The 27,920-nt window shown below is 41.2% G+C and overlaps 3 protein-coding genes across 4 annotated transcripts; 1 reads left to right on the forward strand and 2 right to left on the reverse strand.

Moving 5' to 3' along the window:
- Positions 1–249: 249 nt before the first annotated feature.
- Positions 250–17,841, reverse strand: mfsd11 (major facilitator superfamily domain containing 11). Its single transcript, XM_080723648.1, has 14 exons — positions 17,735–17,841; positions 16,740–16,898; positions 16,267–16,322; positions 15,160–15,267; positions 14,450–14,529; positions 13,281–13,377; positions 13,115–13,173; positions 12,408–12,570; positions 7,965–8,008; positions 7,500–7,565; positions 6,233–6,358; positions 4,405–4,579; positions 3,108–3,243; positions 250–2,233 (listed from the first exon to the last, which is right to left on the reverse strand). Exons 2-14 carry the CDS (start codon positions 16,833–16,835, stop codon positions 2,072–2,074), a joined length of 1,368 nt encoding a protein of 455 aa, XP_080579774.1. The 5' UTR covers positions 16,836–16,898; positions 17,735–17,841; the 3' UTR covers positions 250–2,071.
- Positions 17,842–19,222: 1,381 nt separating this feature from the next.
- Positions 19,223–23,598, forward strand: srsf2b (serine and arginine rich splicing factor 2b). 2 transcript variants are annotated; one of them, XM_080723585.1, is made up of 4 exons: positions 19,223–19,491; positions 20,121–20,544; positions 21,373–21,664; positions 22,862–23,598. In XM_080723585.1, exons 2-3 carry the CDS (start codon positions 20,129–20,131, stop codon positions 21,647–21,649), a joined length of 693 nt encoding a protein of 230 aa, XP_080579711.1. In that variant the 5' UTR covers positions 19,223–19,491; positions 20,121–20,128; the 3' UTR covers positions 21,650–21,664; positions 22,862–23,598. The 2 variants fall into 2 exon arrangements, with proteins under 2 accessions (XP_080579711.1, XP_080579712.1); XM_080723586.1 differs by having other exon boundaries at positions 20,121–20,493.
- Positions 23,599–24,577: 979 nt separating this feature from the next.
- mettl23 (methyltransferase 23, arginine) lies at positions 24,578–27,684 on the reverse strand (the record flags this gene model as incomplete). Its single annotated transcript, XM_080723908.1, has 5 exons — positions 24,578–25,094; positions 25,188–25,272; positions 25,614–25,851; positions 26,907–27,011; positions 27,481–27,684. The coding sequence occupies 5 exons, from the start codon at positions 27,682–27,684 to the stop codon at positions 24,938–24,940; spliced, it is 789 nt and encodes a 262-aa protein (XP_080580034.1). The 3' UTR covers positions 24,578–24,937.
- Between the last annotated feature and the right edge of the window lie 236 nt (positions 27,685–27,920).

Raw genomic sequence — 27,920 nt, forward strand, 5'->3', positions numbered from 1 at the left:
ATCCATCTTGGATCGTCTACATCAGTGGTTCTCAACCTTTTCAGGCCGCGACCCCCAAAATAATCATATTTTAAATGGGGACCTCCCCACCCTGACAAGCACTAAGAGTTGAGGCATTACATTTTGTATAACACTGTTCTAATAGCCGATCTACATGCTCAAAACGCCTCGCGTTGCGAGGCGTTGTGAGCATGTAGATCGGCTATTTTCACGATTTCTGCCTCTATTATATGACATTATGGCCAATATTTAATTTGTCATTTTAGAGGTATTAAAAAATTGTCACTTTAAAAAAATGTAGATACCCTCTATACACTTTACGTTGGTTTGTTTACTTTTGAGAGAGAAAACAATGTTGCACATTAAGTTAATCATGTGGGGACCCCCAAAAATAATATGGGGTCCCGACCCACAGATTGAGAACCACTGGTCTACATTGCCACAAAGCATAGAGAGTATGACAAACTATGATGACTGACAACACACAAAAAGACAAACATTTACAGCATGGTCCTTCATCGGTTGGGGTTCACATAGATTTCGCAAGATTTCCCTTTAAACTATTAACGCCATTTGATGCCTTGTCTTGCGGTACATGTCCTTATACAGTAGGACATACATTTTGATGTCGTGTCTTGCAATACATATATTGCAATATCGCTTGTGTGTGGAGTGTGGACCTGCTTGTGACAGGCACGACAACTCAAAGACCTTTACGATACATGATGTCAGCATGTAATTTAAGGAGTTGGGACTGTCAATGTGTCCTGAATTTACTCCAACTGAAGTAGCGTTCCCTACAAAGCAACACTTCTTGCTGAGAGAGGCACATTTCTGTCGGCAACACGGCATCATAGCCTACAATAAAAGCTATGTTTTTTTATTACTCGTGAATGACCTCAATACGATACCACCTAAATGTCTACAGTGACAAAACAAAGGAGGCACGGGGTGACATAGCACAATAGACGTGGCAATGAAGATCACGTTGTCCCCAAACGGTGTCCATTCATTGAACTCTGAAGGCAACAAAACAAACCAAAAAAATAGGAAAATAAATCTAAGTGATTTATGGAGCTAGAAGGCTGTGGAAAGAAAATAGTAAAAAGAAAATCAAAGATCAGAGATGTTTCAGCTTGAGTGGAGGTGTGGAGAGAGGGCCCTAGCAGCTCCAGGGAGTGGAGGTGTGTGGAGGCCCTTAGCAGGTCCAGAGAAGCAGGTGTTCACCTAGCTCTGGTCCACAGCGTCAGCTGCACTGACGCTCCGACAGCCCCGTCACTAAATGACTAGACCGGGATTTCTCAGCCCCTACGAGCGCTCAACTTGAGTCAAAATAAACTAAACTACTTCATTACTCACCAAACCAAAGGTGGTTTTGCCTTGTTGAAAGTCTATTCTCCGCGGTGGGAAACCTCTCAGCACCCCACCCACTCTGTAAAATACATCATTTTTGTCATGAAATAAAACGCACCGGCCTCGAGCCACCCAGCGGCCACGGCAGACACAACGGTTCACAACCCGGAAATAAGCGGCGGTCGAGTTGGATGCGACAAAAATAATGTATTTTACAGAGTGGGTGGGTTGCTGAGAGGTTTCCCACCACAGAGAATAAACTTTCAACAACACAAAACTACCTTTGGGTTTGATGAGTAGTGAAGTAGTTTAGTTTATTTTTGACTCAAGTTGAGCGCTCGTAGGGGCTGAGAAATCCCGGTCTATTCATTTAGCCACGGGTCTGTCAGAGCGTCAGTGCAGCTGACGCTGTGGACCAGAGCTAGTGTTCACCCAGAGTCCAAACCACTGGTTCTCCACAGTCAGGGGGTCCAGTGACCACTAGGCACCCTCGCGGGTCTGTAACTCTGAGAGTTCCTACTCGTCGCGCTCTCAGAGTTACATTAACGCCGAGGTCTTTTACAGTAGATCTCAAATAAAACGGCATCAAATAGGAGTCCGTTGGCCTAAGGATGCCTGAGAATCCTCGAAATTAAAAGAAAAAAAAAGTCAAAAGGCTTGAGAATCACTGGCCACCACCGAATCAATCAGCCTCCTCCCGGTCCCAGCGGCCAGGCGGTCAGATGCTGTCGTAGTCCGAGTCCCTCCTGGCGGCCTCCACCGTCCACTCGGCCAGGAAGAAGGACAGGGACCCCGCGAAGCCCACCAGCACCAGGATGAGCAGCTGCCAGTGGAGCAGCAGGTAGTTGCTGTAGCCGAACGCCAGCGCCGCCATGATGGACTGTGTGTGTGTGTGAGTGAGGGGGAGAAACACAAACACTATGTTACTTATCGTCGTTGTCGGGTGAAAACCTTGTATGTCCAAAACCGTTCGTTTTGTATTTATCATTTTAAAAATGATCTAAACTAGTGAAAATAGCCGATCTACAAGCACACAACGCCTCGCACCGCGAGGCGTTGTGTGCTTGTAGATCGGCTATTTTCACTAGTTTTCTGCGAAAGTCTTGTGTGATAAAGCGGGGCTTTGCTTTACGAAAAAACGTTCAAATCTGAAACTTGGAGATACGAGGTTTCTGACCGAAAGTGATGTTATGGAGGTATTTAGCAGACGCTAGATCAGCGGTTCTCAACCTTTTTCAGGCCACGACCCCCCACAATAACCCCCCACCCTGCACAAGCACTTGAAATAGTTGGCATTACATTTAGTTTGACTCAATCTATTTCATGGATATAGCAGATCTACATGCTGCTACATGCTCACCACGCCTCGCGTTGCGAGGCGTTGTAGATCATGCAGATCTGCTATTTTCACAATTTTTGTTTATGACGCTAATGTTATGAATGATTAGAACTTGATAATGAAAGACTACAACACTGTTTATCACTGTGGGGTGAATATTTTATTAACTACAGGAGTGCTTACGATATGTCACACGCACATGGAGTCGCCCGTGCATACACGCTTGCTGAGTCACTGAAATAAACAACCTCTTAAATATGTAGGCCTACTTTTGCTTCCGGAGCTGGCAAGTGTTCTGAAAACAAACAAACGGTGCTCCGAGTTCCGAGGCGCCTACTGTTCCGGTTACTGCCCAGCCCTATATGTTGCCACTGACAATAATAAAGAAAGCTGCCTACTGTAGGCCAACGCGTACCTGAATGAACTTGAAAACGGCGAAGGCTGGAGCGCTTTCCTCGCGCCACACGAAGCCGATGATGCTGAGCAGCTGTGTGTTGAAACAGCTGTCACCCAGACCCAACAGGAAGCTGCACAGCAACGCCACCGGTACACTGACACACACACAAAACACACAAAACACAGAATCAAGTTCTCTCTGTCACTCCAACCAGTTATGTAAAGTAATTAATTACATTTGGTAGATTTTGATTATTATTACAAAACATACGTCGCCCACTGCCTTTTTAAAATAGCCGATCTATAGGCTCACAATGCGTAGCATCGCAACACATTGTGAGCGTGTAGATCTGCTATTATCAAAAGATCCTTGTCTTTAACAGGGTTTTTACATTACAAACAGGCAAATCAGTCTCAAATCAATAACTCAAGGCTTGGTCATTTCTTTAGACAACCGTTGTTAAATACATGTTAGTCAGTTAAAGAGTTTTCTTGTTCACAAACATGGAATCCTTGAACATAAATATAGATCATGTGCTGCTATGAATAATATCATCTGACGTGACTGACTGCTATTCCATGCAGAGTCAAAGTCATGTTTATTTGTGTATGAAAAGAGATAGGATACATTGTCTCTGGAAACCTCACACTGTATGTCCAACACTGTTACGTTCCAGGATTCAGAATTACAAAAATAGCAAAAATAAGCAGATCTACAAGCTTAATAGCCGTGCGGGGGGTCTTCGAGAGGGGGTCCGGGACCCCTAGGGGGTGCTCAGAGTTACTACAGGGGGTCCTCCAAATCTGCGAGTTCCGTGAGGGGTGTTCCAGTCACAAGTCACAAGCTCAAATTCTGACTGTATTATTTCATGTCATGTATTGCTTGTCTGCTATTGTCTCCCTATGGGGGGGTATTGCTGCGTTCCCTGATTTAGCTTAGCATGCTCAGAAAAGCGTGCACAAAATTTCAGGGAGCATCTCCTATCGTGGAGCCCTTTAAAACGCCAATATTAACTGTATTCCATTTTGCAATAAATGGTAAATGACTTGAATGTTTCTGACTACATTGCTGTGTGTGGTTCTATATGGGCTGTGTCAATAATTATGACAAATAATAACTTGCAGCAAAATACATTTGAAGTATAAAAATATTATAGTTAAAAAAAGAACTAAAAAGAACTAAGTTGGTTCATTTTGGGGAACCATGAACTTTAGTTCGAAATGTAGAATTGTGAACTATGAAACTAGTTCATTTAAGAAGTTTTGAACTTGAACTAGTTCATGTTGAAAGTGAACGTTCCCAACACTGTCCTCACCTGGGGGTGATGTAGGCCTGCAGTGAGGTCCCCTCCTCGGGGGCGATGGGAGCGTCGCTGGCGATGTTGAGGAAGATCAGGTAGAAGGCCACGAAGTGCGTGATGAGGCCCAGCAGCACCACGGGGTTCCTCCCCAACCGGTTGCACTTGTTCAGCATCCCGAACACGCCCCCTCCTGGCCACGCCGAGAAAAGCAACCCAACCCAACCCCCACCACAGAAAACATGAACAAACAACATTAGACAAGAGAGCTTGTCTCGTGACATTCCCTCTCTAAAGGACACTCCGACCGCTTCCTTGTGTCGCGGTCACATCTCTGCCCTGCCGCTCTGCATGTGACAAATTATAAACTGTATAAAAGTCATGTTTGCTCGAGTACTGCACTTTAACCCATTTAGACCTGGAGCGCTTTATTACACATTATAACTTTAACCATTGTTTTATGCTTTAGCTCAGGGGTCAGCAACCTTTCTGAAATTAAGTGCCATGTATTTATTTTCAATGTTTTCAGGCCACGACCCCCAAAATATTCAGATTTTAACTGGGGACCCCGCACCCTGACATGAGCATTACATTATAGATATGAGCATTACATTTTGTACAACACGGTTCTATTGCGAAAATAGCAGATCTACAGTACATGCTCACATCGCCTCGCAATGCGAGGCGTTGTGAGCATGTAGATCCACAATTTCTGCCTCTAATATTTGTCATTTTAGAGGTATTAAAAAGTCCTTAAATTGTCACTTTAGAAATGTGCAGAATGCAGATACCCTCTATACCCTTAAACCTTATGTTCGTTTGTTTACTTTTGAGTGAGAAAACAATGTTGCACATTAAGTTAATCATCTGGGGACCCCCCAAAATAATTTGAGAACCACTGTTCTCGATAGTCAGTGTGCCATGTCGACATACATTTTAATGACACCCCATCAAACATTCTGACATATTTTGATTGGCAGGACATTGTTATAATGATCCACCTATCTCCCTAGCTGACACCCTCCCCAGTCAGAGTTCAGAGTTATAATGAATGTAGAATTATGTGCAGGATGGAATATGCTGTACATTATGTGACTTAATTTAATTTACCACCCGTGCCTAAGGAAGCCTATACCCCTGCTTTAGCTATTGAAAAACAGCAGATATACAAGCTCACAGCGTGGCACCGAGTGCTGCACTGCAAGCTTGTAGATCTGCTGTTTTTGCAAATATATTGACGCGATTCTATGAATGTATTCACTTTAAAAAAAAACTCATGTTTCTATCATCAGAAAACGTTTTCATGCCACAGACCCCCAAAATTATAGGTATTTTTCCAGACCCCCCCATCTCAAAATATGCTGTTCCAGGGACCCCCAGTAGCAAAGATTTGAGTTACAAAGGTTTGCTTTGAAAATGATATATTCAAAGATTTGCTCACGTTTTCAAGAATTTTCAAAAATAGCAGATCTATGAGCTTGAAATCTACACTGAGAGCTAAGCACTTCTTCTAACACGGGTTATAAAGCTACTTTCACTTTGCTTGTGTTTTTCCATTTTTCAATACGTTTATGCTTCAACTCAAATATTGTACTCCACTACAATTATTTGAAAATGTTTAGTTACTACCGGTAGTTACTTTGTAGATTTAGATTATTATCACAAAACATATGTATTTTATGCATGTATTTATAATTTATACAGTATATATTTTCATGCCAATGCTCAAGTAAGATTTTGAATATATAGGCTTATACAAATATTTAAAAAAATGGTATAATAGTGCTATACAGATGTTATAATAATAATAATCTAAGCACTTCTTCTACCGCGGGTTATGACTCACCCAAGATCTCTCCTAAGCCAATGAAAATGCCAGAGACACCGATGAGGCTCTTGGCGTCTTGACCGAACTGCGTCATGGCTCCGATGCACGTCCCGTACACCCCGCTGAAAAACGTCAGCTCCAGACCTGTGGGAGAGAGAGAGAGCAAAGGTCCCAACTCCACACTCTGATCACACGGAATAAAGCGAAAACTCACGACAGAAACATTCTGTCAGGCAAAGTCCTAATCTGTGATTTGTGAAACGGCACGAAAGGAGCCACACTACTGCTGCGTTTCATAAACAATGTTATATGTCAATATGTAAAAAATATTACGATGTTTAGGTAGTATCGTTCTAAAGCAGTGGTTCCCAAACAGTGGATGCGGGACCCAGTTGTGGGTCGCGGACACATTTTTATGGGTCCCTTTATTTTTTTGGTTTCCCGCATTTTTTGTTTGTAATTATTTCAAAACATTTTAAAAAATCACACCCGTGTGAACTGAGCGGTGGTCGTAAAACATTCCCCATTTTTTCAGATTTCTTTTTACAAATTCATTGATTTATTTTTCAGTAATTTTATGACGCAATCAAAGAAAAATCTAAGAAATTCCATAAATTAGAAAACAAACGTTTAAGAAGTAGTAAAAATAGCCAATCTACAAGCTCACAATGTGAAGCAACATGTTGTGAGCTTGTAGATCTGCTATGTTCACTAGTTTGGGTTCTCTTTAAGGGTCTTGAGCTAAAAGGTTTGGGAACTCCAAACAAAGATGACATTTTACATGACGATTAACTGTAACTCAAATAATTGCGATTAACGCTTTAATTGTGTTTTTGTCATTGACAGTTGCATTTCTGTTTGGCTTTTAGGCTTTGAAGTTGCACATGGCAGATATGACACATAACCTAAATATACAAAGAAATGACTGACATATTTGACAACTTTATACTTAAAAAATAACATTGATAGTGGAAATAACCGATCTACAAGCTCACATTTGTGAGCTTGTAGATCTGCCATTTCCACTATTTTTGAAAAATATATGAACATTTTTCAACATGGAAACGATTATGACAAAATAATTGTGATTATGTCAAATAATTGCGATTAGACACTTATGTACAGTAATACTTGTGAGAGTCCTAAGAACCACTGATCTAAAGCTGTGTTCCTGCCCAACCAGTTGAAGAAATCACAGAATGACTTATGAAATATCCAAGGACATCAGGGTTTTATTGAGGATGGGTTCTTCCCATCTGTACAAGCTGTGTTCATGTGGACCAACCTGTGTACGCTATTGAGACGCTCAGCAGCAGCATCTCTTTGGTGACCAACAGTTTACAGGCTTTGACTGTGAGAGAGAGACAGAGAGAGAGAGAGAGAGAGAGAGAGAGAGAGAGAGAGAGAGAGAGTAAAATAGAATGCGGTTTCAATGAGGCATTCAAATATGGGTTGCTATATTTGATTTTTTTTATGTTTTTACGTTTCCACCCGACAGAGACAAAAAAAATCTATTAACCACTTAAACTTTACTTGATACTTTCATGCACAAATAGCGAACATAACAGATCTTCAAGCAAAGAATGCATCGCATCGAGTTATGTGCTTGTACTGTAGATTTCCCTTATATATTTCCCCCAATTATGACACGTAATATATGTATTATTATTACATTTTTATGATCGATTGTCATTATTTTAACCCTATAAAATGAGTGACAGAAACAGGTCTCAGTGCGGGCTGAACTCACCAAAAGCTTCTGTAGCCTTGGCACACATGCTTGGGCTGGGCGTTCTGCAAGGAAGAGGAGCAAATCGTCACTGTCGGGCAGAAACCTTGTATCTCCAAGTTTCAAATATTTATGTTTTTTTCATAAAGTAAAGCCTTGCTTCATCATACAAGACTTCACACAAGTCTAGTGAAAACAGCAGATCGGCTGTTTTCACTAGTTTAAATCGTTTTTAAAATGAAAAATACAAAACAAACAGTTTTGGAGATACAAGGTTTTCACCCGACGACGACGAAATGTTTAGAAATACAATAATGCTCATACACAATAAAGCCAGGTGTAGGAGCAGTTAGCACCAATCAATTAGTCTGGGATCCCTTCACTTTTCGGAGTTTGATCCGGTCGGGAGCGGAAACCACTTTACGTCATGTTGTAGTTCTCAAACAACTACAATTTGTCCGGAAAGATCAAACCGGATACAGTTTTAACCCTAAATAATTCCCCTGCACTCAAGGACATACTTTTAGGGCCTACCTAATAAACCCCTTGATGCTGCGTAGTTTTGCTTTTGGAAAATTATTTTGATATATGCATGTTTTAGTCCAACTCGTAGCGACTGGCCAGACTACACTAGGCTACTCCAGCATTTTAATAGGGATTGGGGAAACAAACGGGGGGAACCAAAACAAAGCGACGCCGCTTCTTCTGCTTGTGGTTTCCGCCTAGACCGGATCAAATGTCTTGTTGTAAACCATCACCAGGCTTTCCCCCGAGAAAGCCTGGTGACGCAAGGTTACCGATCAATAATGAACTTGTCTAACTCGTCTGTGCCAGCGTGGACCATTGGGACTAAAACTTGTGAAACTCGTCCGACTGCATTAATTAAATTAGTTAATGTTGGGGTGTGGTGAGACAGTGATGTCACAAAGTTCTCTGTCAGGTCCATGGTTATATTACACTCTTTGTTTGGAGTCCAAGCACTTTAATGTGTTACAAGTTGTTCTAATGAAGACCTAGCTAGAGTGACTAAATCTTCTGATTCTAAGTGTAATTTTACAACTGTCTGTTTAAGGGAAAATCAAGGTAGAAGAACACCATGAAACATTGCATTTGTTCATAAAGTAGCGCTTGAGAGAGAAGTTACTTCGGTAGTGTGGAGGTATAAACATACACTGATTTATTCGCTCTTGAAGAGCTGGCAGACTCCTTTCTAGTCTAAAGAACACTGTTGCGGAAAAAGCAGTCACTTTGCAATAGTGCGTGTCAAATATAATGGGTAGATCGCTGGTTAACTTGTCCAACACACTGAGAAATAAAGCCGTTTCTAATATTTTAAACCCAAAATGTCAATAACATTCAGAGAGACGGTAGCCTACTCAATAGGGTGTCAAATCAAGACTGTTCTTTGAATCCCCAGACACACCTCCATGAAACTAATAAATTAGCATTGGGAGAAAAAAAGAAATCACTTGCTTTGGCTCATTCAATTTCGACTACTCCTCTCTGTTATGTGTAGCAGCAACACAAAAGGAGATTATGCAAGTGATCTCTATGCAAAGCAGGTAGTTGTCTTCTATTGTTCTGCAGCCTGCACGCCAATCAGCAGTTGATGAGTTTCACCTGGTGTTGTTGTGGCGTTCAGCGTGAAAGGGCCATTCGCGCAGTCAGGGACAGAGCAGACGGCTCTGAGAGACGGCGCTCAGAAAGACGAGAGCGGCCAATACACAAACTGCGTAGCTTACAATGAGGGTAGCCAGAAAGACTTGTGGGGGGAGATACTTAAAAATCGTCCGAAACCCCCCTGCGGTTGTTGCCCATGACACCTTATGGTATCACCTCAGCTCACCTGGAACCTTGGAACTGCATTGTTAGCTTCCTTGATTATGACTTTTAAGTGTCTGTTTGCTATCTGCTTTTATGGAGTCCTAAATGTAATTGCTTGAAACGTTTGCCTAAACTGGGATTTGTCAAACAGCGTGAAAGTAGTCCCCCACTACCACTAGCGCTCCGTTTCCTAGACAATAACACTGGGTAGAGTTATGATTTTCTAGGTATTATGATCCCAAAACCATGTTCAAGCAGGACCACGTTGGAATTCATTACACTGCTTGTCTGTGTTCATCCTGGGTTTAACTTATATTGTGATTGCTCAATCAAACCAGTTTAAGAAATGACAGGCTTTGAAATACTCGTAATACTGTAATAACTGAAAATGTTCAAAATCCATCGGAACACAGCTCCTTTTTCCATTTTCAGGAAAGTAACAGTTTTGTATATACAAGGTTTCCGCCCCCACAGTGACGATATAGGATTGTACTGTATTTCAACAGAGGTCACCCTGAAGAAGGCATTATGTGTCGCAACGCGTAGGTGATTTTTTTAGTCTTGCCATGCATTACTGCATTAGCCCTAAAATAAAGGCTTTTTAACTGTCCCTCAAGAGTGCCTTGGTCTAACCTTTTTTTGCATCAATTGTGTCACCTGACTACCAAAGAGCACCTTTCCTGGGAGATCTTTACTCTACAGCCAAACAGATGCACTCCTACTCTCTGTTTTCTACCGAGGTGATACCAGGTTTTACTTTTGCCCAAGATGAGTCGAGGGGAGAGGTGTTGAGCAATTAACATGCAGAGTAAACAAATTGCCAAATGAGTCAATCTCAAGTTAATCTATGCTGTGGTTGAACTGTGGCTCTGACACTGCAGTTTCACATGGGAAGTGAGACAGCTTAAAAGGTGCTGGTTGCAGATAAAAGTGACATTTTATATTAAAACTAACAGTCCCGTGCTCTTTCCCACTAAGAGGACATTTATAAATGGCTTGAATACAAAGAACAAAAATAACCGTGCCGTTTCGTGAAACGCTATGTTTTTGGGAACCTATATATATTTTTTAATGCCATACTTCCCCCTTCAGGGATGGTTTCTGGTTATAACCGTAAACAAAACATCATCACAGAACTTCTTGGGTTCTGGGGAGTTCTTGAAGGTTCTGGGTGGGTATACCCATCATCAGTGTTTCTCAATTTTTTTCCATGTCTGGGGACCCCCACGTAAATATGTATTTGTTGACCAGCCCCCATCTTAAAATATTTTGTGCCAGGAAACGTTCATTTCAGTGAACAAACGATTTTGTTCATGTTCACGGCAATGGTCTGTTCAAATGATTTGTTCAAACGTTCACTGCTCAGTAGCGCTATCGTCTAGTGCAGGGGTCTTCAACGTTTTCAGGTCAAGGACCCCTTAGTTGAGAGAGAGAGATGAAGCAGGGACCCCCACAACTTTTTCACAGATTCCATAGTTTCATTGTTTGACAGCACAATCGTCAGTGTATTTTGGATTCATGTCAATTTGTGTTTTCAGATATTTAACCACTTGAACCGTCAATACTTAATAAACTTGACCTTTCACCTGTACTTAGTCTGCTCTTTTTCCCCTCTACACCAGACCTCTTTGCCAAAAATGCAACGCAGCGCGAGGCGGTGTAAGCTTGTAGATCTGCTATTTTCGGCACACTGACGAGCACTAAGAGTTGAGGAATTTTGTATAACACGGCTTTATTGTGAAAATAGCAGATCTACATGCTCACGTGCTCACAATTTTCACAATTTCTGCCTCTAATATTTGACAATTTGACCAATGTTTAATGTCTCATTTCAGAGGTATTAACAAAATCAATAACCAATGACAATGCATAGCTATTTTTTTTCCAGGACCTCCCAGGACCCTTGATCAATTCCAAAACTTTTCCAGTACTGGGAAAAAAATAAAATAAAAAAAAAAATCAAAATATTTCCAGTCATTTCATGACCGTGGGAACCCTGTTTTACTGGGGAAATCCCGTTTTGGCGACGTAGCGATAAGGCGAAGTGTACTCACAGGGGCAAATGCACTAACGGGGTCTCTTACCGTATTGATAGGGCGACATGCAAATTTCCATTCACGCTTTTCTGCTGTGCCGATAAGGCGAATGCAAATTTCCATTCAGGCCAGGGCGACATGCAAATTTCCATTCAGGCTTGGGACGGCAGTAAGATGTCCATAGTTTGGGACTTGGGAGTAGGCCTATGCATTATTTTATTGTTTTTATTTAGGTTATTTATTAATTTAGCTTAACATTTCCAACCTGATAAGGATAGGAAATATATTTATGGACCCGTTGCTTGTAAAGAAAGAAAGAGACAGAGAGAGATTATTTGATGTGGAAACGGTGACGCTTATTAGGCTATGTTTTTATTTGGCCACGCGTTCTTGGGCTATTTATTGTTAAATGAATCAAGTAGGCTTAATAGCCTATATATATTTTATTTGTGAGAGAGAGAGAGGGAGAGAGAGAGAGAGAGAGAGAGAGAGTTGTCCATCGCTAATTGCTGCCTGAAGGCTGTTAGTAACACTTGAATTTCGCCTTATCGCTACGTCGCCTTAACGCTACGTCGCCAAAACGGGACGTGCCCGTTTTACTCACTGCACGGTGGAGGAGCTCTCCGACGAGTCCACCTGGAGGGCCGGTTCCGACGTGTCCGAGGACGACGTGGGGTCAGGGTCCGGCTTCCTGATGAGGAAGAACAGGAAGCAGCCCACCAGGCTGATGACCGTGAGCGAGATGAACACCGTCTGGCGTGCTTTGTCTGACACACACACACACACACACACGCACACACATGAGTCAGAAACTTAACATGGCATTTCCTAAGGGAACACTAGCTACAGAGGGAATTTTCTGCAACATGACCTATGAATAGCAATCGTCGTTGTCGGGTGAAAACCTTGTATCTCCAAAACCGTTCGTTTTGCATTCATCATTTTAAAAACGGTTTAAACTAGTGAAAACAGCCGATCTACAAGCACACAACGCCTCGCGGTGCGAGGCGTTGTGTGCTTGTAGATCTGCTGTTTTCACTACTTTTGTGCGACAGCTTGTATGATGAAGCAGGGCTTTACTTTGCGAAAGAATGTACAAATTTGAAACTTGGAGATACGAGGTTTCCGTCCGACGACGACGCAACGACAAAGTACTCATGATCAACCATTCCGTTGTTTGTTATTGTTCAATGACTATGCAAAAACATACATTTGAATTGCCTTGCGTACACTGTCAATAAACTAATCTTCTTCCATCCATCCATGTGTAAAAATATGATTAAAATAAATAAAAAAAAACATCTAAAATACCTGTTATGTGAGTTTGATGGTGCCATGCGAAATATATATAGAGGTTTCCAAAGAATAAGCTGCAAAGAGAGACATGGACATGTTCAACAGAAGAAGAGTATTACAGACACAGTTGTGCACAAAACACAGCTAGAGGAGTCAATGACGGCAAGTAAACGAGAGTCACCTGAACTGCAGCAAGGCCCAGAATATGCCGCTGTTCCTGCCGATGGTCGTATCACTGGAGTTGACGGCCAGCACATAGCCCTGGGCCGTCCACAACACTGGAAGTATAGATCACATAGATCACAGGACATTTAGATACTTTAACCCTATATTCTTCGTTGACCAGTTCCATAGTTTCATTGTTTGACAGCACAATCATCAGTGTATTTTGGACTCTTGTCAATTTGTGTTTTCAGATATTTAACCCGCTTGAACCGTCAATACTTAATAAACTTGACCTTTCACTCTGTACTTAGTCTGCTCTTTTTCCCCCTCTACACCAGACCTCTTTGCCGAAAATAGCCAATCTACAAGCTTGTGAGCTTGTAGATCGGCTCGTTGTGAGCTTGTAGATCGTCTGTTTTTGGCTAAAGTTCTCAGAATATGGACACTAGGGTGCAAGTGGTCAATATAAAAAAGAAGAAAAAAACGTTTCTATCACTCAAAGATTTGGAGGACCCCCTGTAGAAACTCTGAGGATCCTATATTTATTCTTCGTTGACCAGTGCTTGGCCCTCTACTTTCCCCTCTACATCAAATCTCTTAAGACGATCTAAGCTGTCAATGCAATGTGAGCTTGTGAATCTGCTATTTTCTCTGAATGTTAGCATATTTTCGCTGAATGTTGTGCCTATTGTGACATGTGTGGTTAAAAGCAGGACAGTGTCTCATGGCAAAAAGAAGAGATCTACAAGCAAATAATGCATTCCTTTTGTTTTGCCAAGCAATAAATAAGGCATAAAGCACCAGTATGGGGTTATGAGTGTTCCATCTGGCCTGGCGATTCTGAGCTTGGCCCAAACAATATTTTCCCTAGACTGTGCTATGATATGAATAAGGCTTGTTCTTGTTTATGGTATATTGTGCAGACATCATTTTCCCTTTCTTTTCTATATGTGTCCAACTATTATCCATATTTGTGTGTGTGTGTGTTTTGAAACACAAGGGTGTACAGTAGTGTACTCCACATTGCTGTAATTGTACTGTAATTGTATTGTAATATGCTGCCAGGAGAGTGCCACTTCTCAATCTCATTCAACCTCCTTCACATTTTACTTGCAAATTATTCAACCATTTGAATTGAATGCAAGAAAAAGAAACAAGCGTGATATTTCATCACTTTCATTTTACCTGCTGCTGCTACGCCAACGAGTACAGAGGCCGTATAAAAGGTCCATGTGTAAGGATGTATGAACATGGCAATGTAGCCACTGCAGGGGGGGGGAGAACAACATTCACATGTCATTAGGAGAAACTGGACAAACAGGAACACCTAGTATATTTAAATGTACTAGGTGCCGCGCTGCGAGCTTGTAGATCTGCTAAAAGTCGTGAAAATGTGTGCAAATCTTTGAATATATGTGTTTTTAGAGCGAACGTTTGTAACTCAAATTTTGCTTCTGGGTGGTCCCTGGAACTAAACATTTTGAGATGGGGGTCCGTGGCCAAATTCATATCATTTTGGGGGTCCTTCACATGAAAAGGTTTGAGAACCACTGACATAGTAGTCTCTCAAGAACAGACTATCTGAGCGCCAGTTGAAGTGCAAAGGACCTTTTCTTTGACGATGGCTGGCCAGATTGCTGACATAAAGAAACGTAGGGTTTTCAAAAAATCTTAGAAGGATTCAAAAGACACTTATAGAATCGGGTCAAAATTCTAATTTTCACGATTTTTCAAAAATAGCAGATCTACAAGCTCGCAGCGCGGCACTCGGTGCCGCGCTGTGAGCTTGTATATCTGCTATTTTTCAATAGCTAAAGCATTCAATAATTCTAGGCCTAAATGGGTTAACTGAAAGACAAGCGTGTGAGGTGTGTGTGTGTGTGTGTGTGTGTTACCTGTATAAAAGTCCACTAAAGAACATGGAGAGCTGTGGTCCTATGACCGCGACCACTGACGGAGCGATCATGTTGGATGCAGAGAAAACGCCATAGATGATGGACATGCTACAAATACAGAAGGACAGGACGGTTAGGTTGGATGCTTGATGGAAATGCTTGTACAAACATTTCCTCCTGTTTCCGGCTTCTTTGGAGCTTTTCATCACACACAAACGTTGTCTGCCAATTGCTCCATGTCTAAAAAAAATAAACTATGAACTTGAAACAAACTATTAAAAACACATTCAGGGAGGATTCAAATTGCTTAGCAAAAATGCCAGGAATTGAGTATTCCTGGCATTTTTGCTACTCTACTCTACGAGTTTAATTTATGTGTTACCTTATTTCACTGGAATGCAGGGAGCTGAGAGTAAACGTTGTTACCTAAACTGATTAGCTATGATTCATTTATCCTACTAATGTAATTTGCAGCTACATTCGATTACGCCTCCTTAGATGTGCGACCAGGTGAGGGATCTATCCGTAGAACTAATATGAGTCACCAGATCACAAATGATCCCATATAAGCAAGGCCATCTGCTAAATGCATACGACAGGGTTCCCCAATTCGTTTTCCCCAAGGGCCGAATTGTCTAGGGTACCAAGTCAAGGGCCACAACATTGCAGGGGGCGACGGTGGCGTTCCCGCTACTCCAGCGACTGCGACAGTTCAGATATCGTCGTTGTCGGGTGAAAATCTTGTATGTCCAAAACCATTCGTTTTGCTTTCATCATTTTCAAAAAAAAAATTAAACTAGTGAAAACAGCCGATCTACAAGCACACAACGCCTCGCACCGCGCGGCGTTGTGTGCTTGTAGATCTGCTGTTTTCACTACTTTTGTGCGACGGCCTTGTATGATTTGCGGAGGAACGTACAAATTTGGAGATACAAGCTTTCCACCCGACAAAGACGATATACTAGTGTTGTTGCTCTTATACCACCATTATTACTGGGGTTGGTGTGGGCCAGACAGAAGCCCCCCGCGGGCCGCCTATTGGGGAACCCTGGCATACGATATACGTTTATATAAAAATTAAACATCAACATTTGGGTCATAAATTACCTTGTGTATCCACTGCCATGAAACTCTGAGCTGTTGTAGCTCTTCAGCACTGTTTGCTGGGAAGAAAAATAAATTGGACAGTTATGCCTGGTGTATACTTCCTTGTACAACTAAGTGGAAATTAGGCATTACAGTATATCGTTTGATTGATGAGGTTTTATGTAATCAATATGATGAGGACTAAATGAAGAGGTTCTAATCAATACGATCAGGATTAAATGAAGAGATTCTAATCAATACGATAAGGATTGATTGATGAGGTTGTGTGTAAACAATATGATGAAGAGGTTCTACTGTATGCATATGAGGTTGCATGTAATCGACATAATCAGGATTAGATGATGAGGTTGCGTGTAATCAATATACCATGATTAATTGACGCCGTCCTGATCAATAGGCCTAAACCAGGAGGTTCTATGCAATCAATATGATCAGAATTAAATGTGTGTAATCAATGAGATCCAGTTTGTTACCTCTATGTTGCCACATGTTTGAAAAGCAGTGAACATGAACATGAAGCCAAATCCCAGGATGATGATGTTCAACAGCGATTTCCCCTCTGGAGACATGATGAAGTGTGTAGTGTGACAACAAGTCAAGTGTCTTCAAAATGTAATCAGTGTCTACTCCTCCTAAAGGAACAGAAAGAAAAAAAAACACATTAATATATATGTATAACCAACTCCAATTCAGTTTATGGTCACATCACTAGCTCACGGCCTCACGCTAAAGATTATAGTGCAAGCTTCACACAAACATTGCAAGCCAACTAGCCAAGTTCCCTTTATTTGTATAGCACGCTTAAAAAACAACAGGAGTTGCTTTCCAGTGAGGAGAAAACAACATCAACATCAGAGTTCAGATTTTTTTTTTTAATTGAAGAATTATTTATTAGAAGTTTGCAATAGAAATAAATTGCAGTTTCATGACAGCACAAATCACTGGTACAAGCCAAGGTCAACTAAAAGGAGATCCTAGAAAACTCTACGGCTTATTTCCACAGGAACCACACTTTATGTATCTCATATAACATTGAAAGACAGACGGATAGAACATTATCTAGGAGAGAGCTCAAAACAAAATAAGAAAGACACTAAAAACATATAACACATCAATGGAAGCAAACACATTAACAGAAACAATGATCAGAAGCAGTTGCATTTTAAATAAAGTCTAATAGAAAAGTATAGGTAAATAAGAATAAACGTCAAAACAAATAGCATGTCAAAGTGTATGACAGTGAGTTCCGCATTCTCTTGTGCAAATAAAAGACAACTCAGATACGGAAAAAATGTATGGAATAATGTAGGCTATCCATAGGACACAAAGTAAATAAACTAGAAGGCTACGATAATTCATCCACAACTTATCAGCAATCTCGTAGATGTACACGGTTTTGATTTGATCAACAAGAGAGTTAATTATTATTGCAGTGTTGTTTGCGTTATTATCATTAAATCACACTCACCTTTTGTAGGAATGTAGTTCAACCCTGTGGCTGCTATTGTTTGTGACAGATCATAGCGACCTCATCAACATGGTACTTTAGCTGAATGAAGAAGATATAACGCATATAACAATAACTCATGAGCTAATAAACAACACTTTAAGTTAAGAGTAGGACAACACATGAAGTAGTCTTGTTATTTCCAGCTCCAGTAATGAGACAGTAAAAAAAAAGTCATGTGAATAAACATGTCAGCTGACTCTGGGAACGGGGATACGTCACTCAAACCGAAAATAGCAAATCTATAAGCTCACAAAACGTCGCGTTCGCGACGCTCCGTGAGCTTGCAGGTCTGCTATTTTCGGCGCATGCAACACCGTCGTACGACGACGTCTCTATAACCACCGGTCCGACCATCTTCTTCCGCCTTCTTCCATTTTGCAGAGCTACAAATCATATGCACGTATTCTCTAAAGGCAGGGCAGAGGCGTTTAGGCCCATCCCATTCGATGCAGATCGAAGAAATAGATAAATAAAAGTAGCAATAGTAGAATACAACAAATACTACTTGTAAAAGAAGTGCAATAACATTGTCATTGATATATACTTGTATACTTTAGCGTTTATATATACCTTAAAAATACTGAAATACAGTAGGCCTACTTGAGTAAAAGTAAGTTTCTACTAGAGATGGGATTTATGGCTCTATGAAGTGAGCTGGATCTCTGGGATCCGTTCCTTTCCCAAAGAGCCGATCAAAAGACTTTAGGAGATTTTGATTAGAGTTACAAATCAATTCAACCCTATATCAATTTCTGTACATTTTTATACCAATACATTTGTACTTTTACTGAAGTACATTTTAATTCCGATTCATCAAGTGGCAGAGTATTTCTACATTGCAGAATTTATACTTTTACTTCAGTAAAGAATTTGAGTACTTTTCCCACCACTGTTCATCCTTTAAAATCGCCCTGAAAAAACACGGCCGCTGCTCGTAACTGGTAAAATACAAACCTAGCCCAGCCCCACCCTTCCCTGACCCTTCTTTGCTTGTAGACTATTACTGTTTTTTGTTTATTCTTTCTTTTTTCCTGGCTATACCTACTACATAGTACTGTGTTCTATCCGTCTGTCATTCAGTGTTATATGAGATAGCCTACTTAGATCTAAATGGTTTCCTGTGTAAATAAAGTGCTTGCCTTTCTATGATCTCCTTTTAGTCGACCTTGTACCAGTGAACTGTAACGTCATGAAACTGTACCTTTTCCTATGCAAACTTCTAATTAAGTCTTCAATCAAGATTCAATCAATCAATCAATCAATCAATCAATTAAATTCATTAGAAAGGAACGGCTCCCTATACTGCGAACCGGATCCCAATGCCATCGTTCATTTCAAAGAGCCGTTCAAAAGACTCGACTCGTTGACGAACGTCCCATCTCTAGTTTCTACTGGGTGGGGGACAGGGGGAGGAGCCGTGAGCGATAAGCCCTACATGTTCCTCTTCCGGTGCATGGCGGAGGGCTGGCTGGTCGACGGTATAAAACCTTAACCAACAACTCGACGAACAATACAACAGAAAAACACGCTCTTTCTAGCCGTTTCTCTCGGAACGACCGACCAACGGCAAGAACGACGACGAAAAAGAGGAAAGTTTTGCTAACGCGAAGAAGAAGCGGCCCGCGTTTCTTTTTGATCCGTCGACAGGGCGCGTGGTGCTGCTAGTGCTGCTGGGGCCGCCGCGCTCGAGCCAGGAAGAAACGGAGCAACAAGAGGTAAGGAGGAGCTAACATGCTAACGGCGTTAGCATCGCTCCCTTGTCGGAATTGGTCTTTTACGGCGATAAAGCCTATTTCAGATAAATATAAGGTCGTGTATAAATCACGGGTTGTCTATATTATAGTTATAGCGGTGGTTCCCAAAACCTTTTTAGCCCGAGGCCCGAGAGAGACATTTGGACACAAGGCCGCGACCAGAACTAGTGAAAACTGCTGATTCGCGCCGCGTTGTGAGCTTATTTGCGAGGCTATTTTCACTACTTCTTAATGAAGTTGTTATTCAAATGCATGGAATTTCTTAATTTGTATTTAAAATGTATTGAATATCTTAACTTGTATTTAAAATGTATGTCATTTAAAATGTAGGAAAAGAGAAATGGGGTTTTCACTCGTGACCCACAAATGGGTCCTGACCCAGTGTTTGGGAAACGGTGTGTTAAGAGAAGCTAACATGCTAACGGCGTTAGCAGTAGCACCACACATTTGGGAATTTGTTTATAATTACGGCGTTATAGCCGATGTTCGGATAACATAACACGTTATATATCAATTACGGGATATATATATTATAGGAATAATGGAATTAATCGTGTGTTTTTGTGTTTTTTTCTCCCCCATCCACGCAGCGGGCAGGATGAGCTACGGAAGGCCTCCTCCCGACGTGGAGGGCATGACGTCGCTCAAGGTGGACAACCTGACGTACCGCACGTCGCCCGAGACGCTGCGGCGGGTGTTCGAGAAGTACGGGCGGGTCGGGGACGTGTACATCCCGCGGGACCGCTACACCAAGGAGAGCCGCGGCTTCGCCTTCGTGCGCTTCCACGACAAGCGCGACGCCGAGGACGCGATGGACGCCATGGACGGCGCGCTGCTCGACGGCCGCGAGCTCCGCGTGCAGATGGCGCGCTACGGCCGCCCGCCCGACTCCCACCACGGCGGCGGCGGAGGAGGAGGCGGGGGTGGCGGCGGCGGCGGCCGCCGCGGAGGACCGCCCAGGAGGTACGGTGGTTCTGGTGGTGGCGGGGGTTCTGGTGGTCGCCGGAGCAGAAGGTGAGCGTGATCCGTATGGTCATTCTCATTGTTTTGCAGTTTTGTTTTTAGTCATTATGTACGCTTGATTTTAATGTTCAATTTTGTTTCACTGGTTCCCAAACACTGCGCCTCGACCCATTTGTGGGTCGGAGACAGTTTTGTTCCCTACATTTATTTTTATTTTTTATTAAAACATTTTAAAAACAAAGTCAATCTTTCATGAAGTAATTTCATGAATAAATAAATTATCTAAATAGAATAAATTGGAAAAGGTAGTGAAAATAGCCGATCTACAAGCTTTGTGCTTGTAGCTTTGTGCTTGTAGATCTATAGCTAGAGCTATATTAACTAGTTATGTCCATGGCAGATTTCTATTTTGGGTACAGGCTAAAAGTTTGGGAACCACTGATTTATTAAATCAAAATCTAAATGTATTCTTAATGGCATAACATACCGTTTTCCCTCCATGTAGTGGTATTTAGAGATAATGGGTCAAGTCTAAACATAGAGTAGGGTCATGTTCTTTGTCCCGGCACGATGGCTGACCAATGTTGAAGAAAATGGTCTCAAGTATTGCGTTCATGATGAATAATTATAGACTCCAAAAAAAAATTCTACAGAATATGGAAGTTGTAGAAAAGTGGTATTTTGTATGACATGTTTTCACCTATATTTGATGGACTAAGAACTGGGGAGGACAATATGTAGTGTAAATAATGGGTTATTTCAGACATATTTGGGTATTTCCCAAGATGCCTTGTTAAAAGTGATTAATTTAGCAACACATTGTGTTTGAATTCTGATCTGTTTTATTTCCTTTATCTAAAACATGTTTTCCCTCCACAGCCCGAGACGTCGGAGACGGAGTCGCTCCCGCAGCAGGAGCCGGTCTCGTTCCCGTTCTCGCAGCCGCTCTCGCTACAGCCGCTCCAGGTCTCGCTCCTACAGCCGCTCCAAGTCCCGCTCTCCCCAGAGGAAGAAGGCCGCCGCCTCCAGGTCCCGGTCCCGCTCCAGATCCAGGAGCCGGCCGAGCCGCACTCCTCCGTCCAACAGAGCCTCCAGGTCAAGATCTAAAAGCCCGCCGCCCAAATCACCAGGAGAGAATGGAGACGGATCCCCTTAGAACAGCAGCCACAAGGTGTGTAAGAGGGAGAGGGAACAATGACAATATTGCAACTTCTGAATGTAATGATCAGATGCGTGGGTGAATTAACTTAATATCTTTCTAACTAGCTAGATTGTCTTGCAATCAGGGTGGGAAATTAACTAGACAAATTTGCAGTACATTTTGTGTGGTTGGTTTGTCTGCTGTAGTACCAACAAACTGAGCATGTAATTCATGAAGCTGCCATAATGACAATCTGCATGACAATCATTTGTTAATTTTCAAAATTGTACTACTGGAAATTAAAGTTTGTTGCAACTCGGTTAATTTCCTGCCCTGTTTGGATTGGGATTGCAGGTGGTTTTTGTTTCCATTCCTACAAAAAAAATATGCAAAAAAAGGTTTTGGATTCACTGTTTACATTTTCTTGCCAAGTGTAAGCAAAGCTAGTAAATGAAAAAGAAATCAGTACATGCAAAGCTAAGTCTTTTTGACAAACGGTTGTGATAGTAAACCACATCTGGAATTTTCTCCTTCTAAGCTTGCGGAATCCTGTTTGCAAAAGTGGAGCTTGGAGTTTGAAGTACTGAGCTGAACTGAGGAAATATGAGCAGTTAGAAGGGGTGTGTGCTGCCCAGGGGTCGCCTGTTGCTGTTGAGGGTTTGCTATGATGGAGCAGGTTGGCGAGGCAGTCAGTGGTGGGGTTTGGTGGTGAGGTACGTCTGTCTGCTCCACAGTGGCCTCCAGGTTAAGTCCCTGACAAGGGGCATGATGGTGGTTGTGCAAAAACCAAGGTTTGTCAAGTCTTAAGCCATGCAAATTACATTATTCTAGCTCCCCTCCATTCTGTGTCAAGAGCTCTCTGTGTGCTGGAAAATCACCACCAGTTTATGTAAAATGATGGCACCCTTTGACACATTTTACATAGGCTGGTTCTCAACACACAGACACTGGGGAGTGATGTCAGATTTCCATGTCCATCTCACAGTAGACACATGGTATTCGTGTTCAATACCAGCAAAGTTCCCCTTTATAGCCAAACTAACAGAACATTGAGTTGTACCATTTGCTGTTTTTAATTGAGTGACTTGGAGGGTCACAGACATTTGGCACACCAACTGTAGACGTAATTTGGGAAATTAAAAACTTAATTTGGGGACTTTTTTTTTTCCTGTAGTTGACAGGCAAATATTTCCTCTTGTAACCATTGCTTGTTTGGACATTTTGCAGATGAAGACGACAGAACTTCAGGTCCCAGACTGCACAGAGAGGACCCCACCCGAGCAATGATTACCTAGTGTAAAAGGTTCTTGTATCATCCTAGGAATGCCTCTGTCTATCTGGTGTTTATTTTGCCTAAAAAAAAAGGTTACGCTTTCATTAATATACTGTGATTAATTTCATTTTCAAATGTTACATAATGACACAACTCTTCTGAGCTCTCCTCTCTGTGCGCTTAGTAAAAGCGGCTACTTATAGCCAAAATCTTAATTTCTGCATTATGACACATTGTTAATGAAACATTTTACCAGGTTAATGAAATATCCTTTTCAAATATTTCCACAAGTTTAAATTTAACTGAACATGCCACTTTACTGGCTGCTTGGTGAGCTTAATTTTTATTTCATACTTCTAATCTTCCTCCCTGTATTTTTTGTTTTGTGCATTAGGCGCAGTTGTGTAGCAGTTGAATTTTGCTGGTTAGCTGTTAAGGTGGCGTGTGTCTCTGCTGAGTGTGCTGATGTTTCCAGTATTCTCCAGAACGGTCCTGTGACTACCTTTGGGTATGGCTGCTCCTACCCTCTGTAGGAGGTACTTTTTTCCATAATGTCAAATTGGAGGTTAAAGATCTATATTTTTTAATTCTCACAGAAACAGTACATCTTATTTTATGTAACTATTTCTTTCCCCCTGTGGTGTATTTTTGACCACTGTGAATGCGATTAAAGTTTTTGCATTTGTTTAAACTGGCCTCATGTAATTTTTTTGTGTGGGGGTTGGGGGGTGGACATTCAAACAGTTGTGACGTGTAATGGAGATTAACAAGCTTTTTTTTGTCAAAGATGCCTGTGCGCTCAAGCAGTAAACTTAGCTGTGGCTGTAATTAAAGAACAAGCAATGAATTACACGTATTTTTCTGCACACGTTTGCAATTTTATTTGTATAGCTATTTCAAATTTAATGTGCTTTAAATGGAACATCAAGCAAAGAAAACGATGACATTAGGATGCTTAAAACAAAAGTAAACACAGAAATGCCGAGTTTTTTTTTTTTTTTTTTTGTGGCTGCAGACCTCCAGTTTTGTGATGTTTCAGAAAGCAGACTTTCCCAGATGACCTGGGAGGTCTGCATGGTTAGTGAGATGGTACAAGATCAGAAATGTATTTGGCCCTAAACCATTTAAACGATCCCTGGCTACACGTTTTCAATTCAAAGGAGCTTTATTGGCATGAGAACATGTTAAAATTGCCAAAGCAAGTTTCAAAACAAACAGTTGAAAATGGGGAACATACAGTTGGAGGGGGTACACATGGACAAATTACATCATCTGGCGAGAGGAGTCCCTATTGAGTGAAAGATTACCTCTAAAATATGTGTTTTAGTTGGGAGGGTAATTATAACTTATTTGGCTTATTAGCCAGGGATCACGATTGCTACTCTTCCTTGGTATTTGTATGGCGTCGAGCAGCAGTGTTCAGAATCTGCTGCAGTCTAATGGTCATCTGTGATAAGCAAATATCAACTGATCATTTGAGCTCTACCATGTTAAAGGCCCATTCCCACTGGGCCAGATAAAAAATAAAAGTATCTGTGGCAAATATCTGTGGTATATATTTTTTTTATCTGTATCTACCATCCACTTTGAATGGAAAAATATCTGGAGAAATATCTCCAGATATCTGTTATCTGGCCCAGTGGGAATGGGCCTTTAGTCAACAAGGGCACTGGCTTCAAATATTTAACATAATGTGTATTATATACAGGTACACATATATACATTTTTTGACAGCCTTGTTATTTCGATCAGAGGGCTAAAGCCTCCATATTCTTTGATAAATTAATGCCATTGGTCATATACTTCTCAATCTTACAACGGTGTCGCAAGAAGGTAGCAAACAATTGCCTATCTACAAGCTCACAGAATGGGGCCACAAGGTTGAAGTGTCAGTGTTTATAAATATTTAACCAATGGCAAGTAAGCTAGTGACTGAATAACTACATTCGATTCATTGGAAAGCAGGTTCTTTTTCTCATGACTGCAAACGAAAGGTTTTGGATGTGCAAGGTTTGCACACGATATGCTGGTTAAGTCCCAAGTGTGATTTTCAACATTTCAACTGTGTGGCTGCCTGGTAGCGTTGACCCAGCCAGCTGAGCTTTGTCTGCATGAAATGTTTCTAGTGGAACATCGACACACTTTAAGTTCCATCTGTGAAGCAACGCCTCAATGGACCAGTCGGCACTGAAACACAAAAGACAGCACATGGCAATTCAGAAATAAACCCCACTAGCAGTCTCAGACAGTTGTAATGAACACTTTGTAAGACGTCATTACCTTCTTTCTTGGTATGCGGTCCAAAACTGGGCCTTAGGGTTTTTCCTCAGTAGGAAGGCAATGGTCACAAGAACATTTTCAAAATCTGAAAAATAATTAAAACATTTTATTAAGTAGTAAAAATATAATCTTCAGATAATTGAAAAGATTTCTGTTTTTTTGGGCATACATCTAAAGTTGCAGGGGTGATGGTGCATGCACAAATCCACTCTAGCCCAGGTGCTGGACAAACGGCAATACAAGAGAAGAATAGGGTCCGCAACACTGGTAAATACTCAGCCCTGTTTTATAGCAATAAAACAGCTTAGTATTCACCAGTGTTGCGGGCCCCATTCTTCGGTGAACGGTTTTGGACAAAACGGTTTCCAACCAACAGCCACGATATTATGAATATAATTGCCTACAATTGGTTGAATGTAAACAGACCTTCTGGCTCATAGAAGACATCAGAACCAAGGATGACATCCAGGGCAGGGAGTTGAAGCAGCTGTGGGGAGATGTCCCCCCACGTGAGTCCCATCACGGCCACATCAGTGAGACCGTTGGCAGCACAGGAGCGCCTACAGTTGTCCAGACACACAGGAAGCTCTGCGCTGTCCGACAGAATGACCCGCACCCCACACTTTGCAGCCACCACACCAGGTAGACTCACACCTGCACCCAGCTGGAAATAGATGAGGTTTAATAGTAGTGTTAAGTTTTTCAGCAAATTTTGATTTAGTCTTTTGAATAACACACAATTTAGTCTTAGTCCTGTCTTAGTCTTGTGAAATTGTTTTAGTCTAGTCTTAGTCGACTAAATATCAAAATATTTTTGATATTTAGGGATTAGTATTTTAGTCTTCGCCTTTTGGGCTAAATATAACCACATAAGTCATTGTCTTCTACTGCCTGTTACTTGGTCAAACCAAACTATACATAAAAGATGTATTTGGCTTTAATTTCATTGCAGTTACATACCAGTGTTAATTTTTAGTCTTAGATTAGACTTAGTCTTGTGAATAACACAAATAATAGTCTTAGTCTTCTGAAATTGTTTTAGTCTAGTCTAGTCTTATAGACACAGTATCAAAATCTTTTAGTCTTAGTCGACAAAATTAACAGTTTAATAGTCAATGCTATCTTTTTTCGTCTGCACACTGTTAATCAGCCAGTAATATTCCATATTTCATTTTGTATTATGAATGCCCTACTTCATCATAACTGACGCTGTAATAGAGTTTCACAAAAGTAGACGATCTATTCTACAAGCTCAAAACATGTCGCTTTGGTGAATTTGAATCCTGAAAAGTAACAGTTTTGGACATATGAGGTTTCAAATGTTGCCAGGTGGAAACTTTCCACCTGGCAACATTTGCTAAATGTATCAAAAATGTTGAATAATAAATATTGGCACTGTTGAGGACTTGATATTTCTTAATCCACGCGTGTGTAGCTCACCGAAAATAGACATAGCACAAGCTCAATGCATTGCAATACAACACTTGTCATTATTAGTTTGTGGATTGTCTATTTGTATATAACATAACATACAATACACACACACACACACACACACACACACACACACACACACACACACACACACACACATATAGTGGGATGGTTTGGTCCTTGTCAACCAGTTTGGGAACTGCATTTGCACACTAAAGCACAGTTGACTGCTGCTGTTGATCATACAGTTGTAAACAGGAGTGTTATGAAAGCTCCATAACGTACCTCCAGTACAGTCTTGTGCTGCAGGTCCTCCCTGTGGGTCCAGACATACTGTGCCAGGACCACTGCACATGGCCACACATACATGCCATACTGTGCATCGAGCACCTGAGGGCATAATATACACACACTCAGTGTTCATTTCAATCAGAAATGGATACTTTTCAACTATATTATGTAGCTGAACATCTAAAATAAATGAAATAAAAACAGTTGATGACAGCACAGCACATTTCCAGTGGTTTAATGATTTCAAGTTACTAATTATTACTAGTATAGGGTATATGGTACTTTCACTTCATGCACTTTATACATTTACAAGATGACAGAGGGAAATTATGAATATTTTAAACTCACTACATTAATTTGACAGCTTTTCCAATTACTTTTAGATTTTTAAAATATTTCAATATTACATAGACCACTCAAAATAAGGATGTCAACTTTCTGCAGTCAGTGATGCTATGTGATCTGCATGATTTACACAATATTCTATATAATATACTATATATTTTTAGATGGATCTGTATAACTATTTGGTCAGGTTCCAAGATAAACTGACAACAAAGCTCTTTACCTCGGGTATATGGACTGTGAGTGAGTTCAGTGTGTCCCCTTTGTTGTCTTCAAATGTGAATATTTTTTCTGCTGTACTCTCTGCTTCAGTTCCACTGTGCTCCATGCTTGAACATTTTTGTTTATTTCTCAAAACATTACTCCCGACCATGCTGCCATGTTTGACTTTAAACTGTTCGCTTTCACTAGCGCCGCCAACCGACATGGAGTACTTTCATGCAGTAAGTGTGGAACGGCTGGTTTCTATTTACTGTTCCAGTGATCAGATCCGGTCTAGATGTCGCCTACTATATCCGGTCATTTTCACCTAGACACACATGCAAATATAGACAACGTTTCCGTATCCGCTCCAGACCGGATCTGCAACATGCAGAGTGAATTAATCCCAGTCCCCCTTTTAAATAATGATCAGAGAGAAAGGCGGGAAGGTAGAATCGGTAT

The sequence above is a fragment of the Nannobrachium achirus genome (assembly GCF_963921795.1).
Source record: "Nannobrachium achirus genome assembly, chromosome: 4".
Taxonomy (NCBI): Eukaryota; Metazoa; Chordata; class Actinopteri; order Myctophiformes; family Myctophidae; genus Nannobrachium; species Nannobrachium achirus.

What these genes read in the sequence shown, in the direction of transcription:
- srsf2b (XM_080723585.1), top strand. Translation starts at nt 20,129, where the DNA reads ATGAGCTACGGAAGGCCTCCTCCCGACGTGGAGGGCATGACGTCGCTC. An exon ending in GGTGGTCGCCGGAGCAGAAG is followed by an intron (nt 20,545 to 21,372) that starts GTGAGCGTGATC and finishes TTCCCTCCACAG; the next exon opens with CCCGAGACGTCGGAGACGGA.
- mfsd11 (XM_080723648.1), bottom strand. Translation starts at nt 16,835, where the DNA reads ATGTCTCCAGAGGGGAAATCGCTGTTGAACATCATCATCCTGGGATTT. An exon ending in CATGGCAGTGGATACACAAG is followed by an intron (nt 15,268 to 16,266) that starts GTAATTTATGAC and finishes CTGTATTTGTAG; the next exon opens with CATGTCCATCATCTATGGCG. An exon ending in CAAGGCTACAGAAGCTTTTG is followed by an intron (nt 7,566 to 7,964) that starts GTGAGTTCAGCC and finishes TCTCTCTCACAG; the next exon opens with TCAAAGCCTGTAAACTGTTG.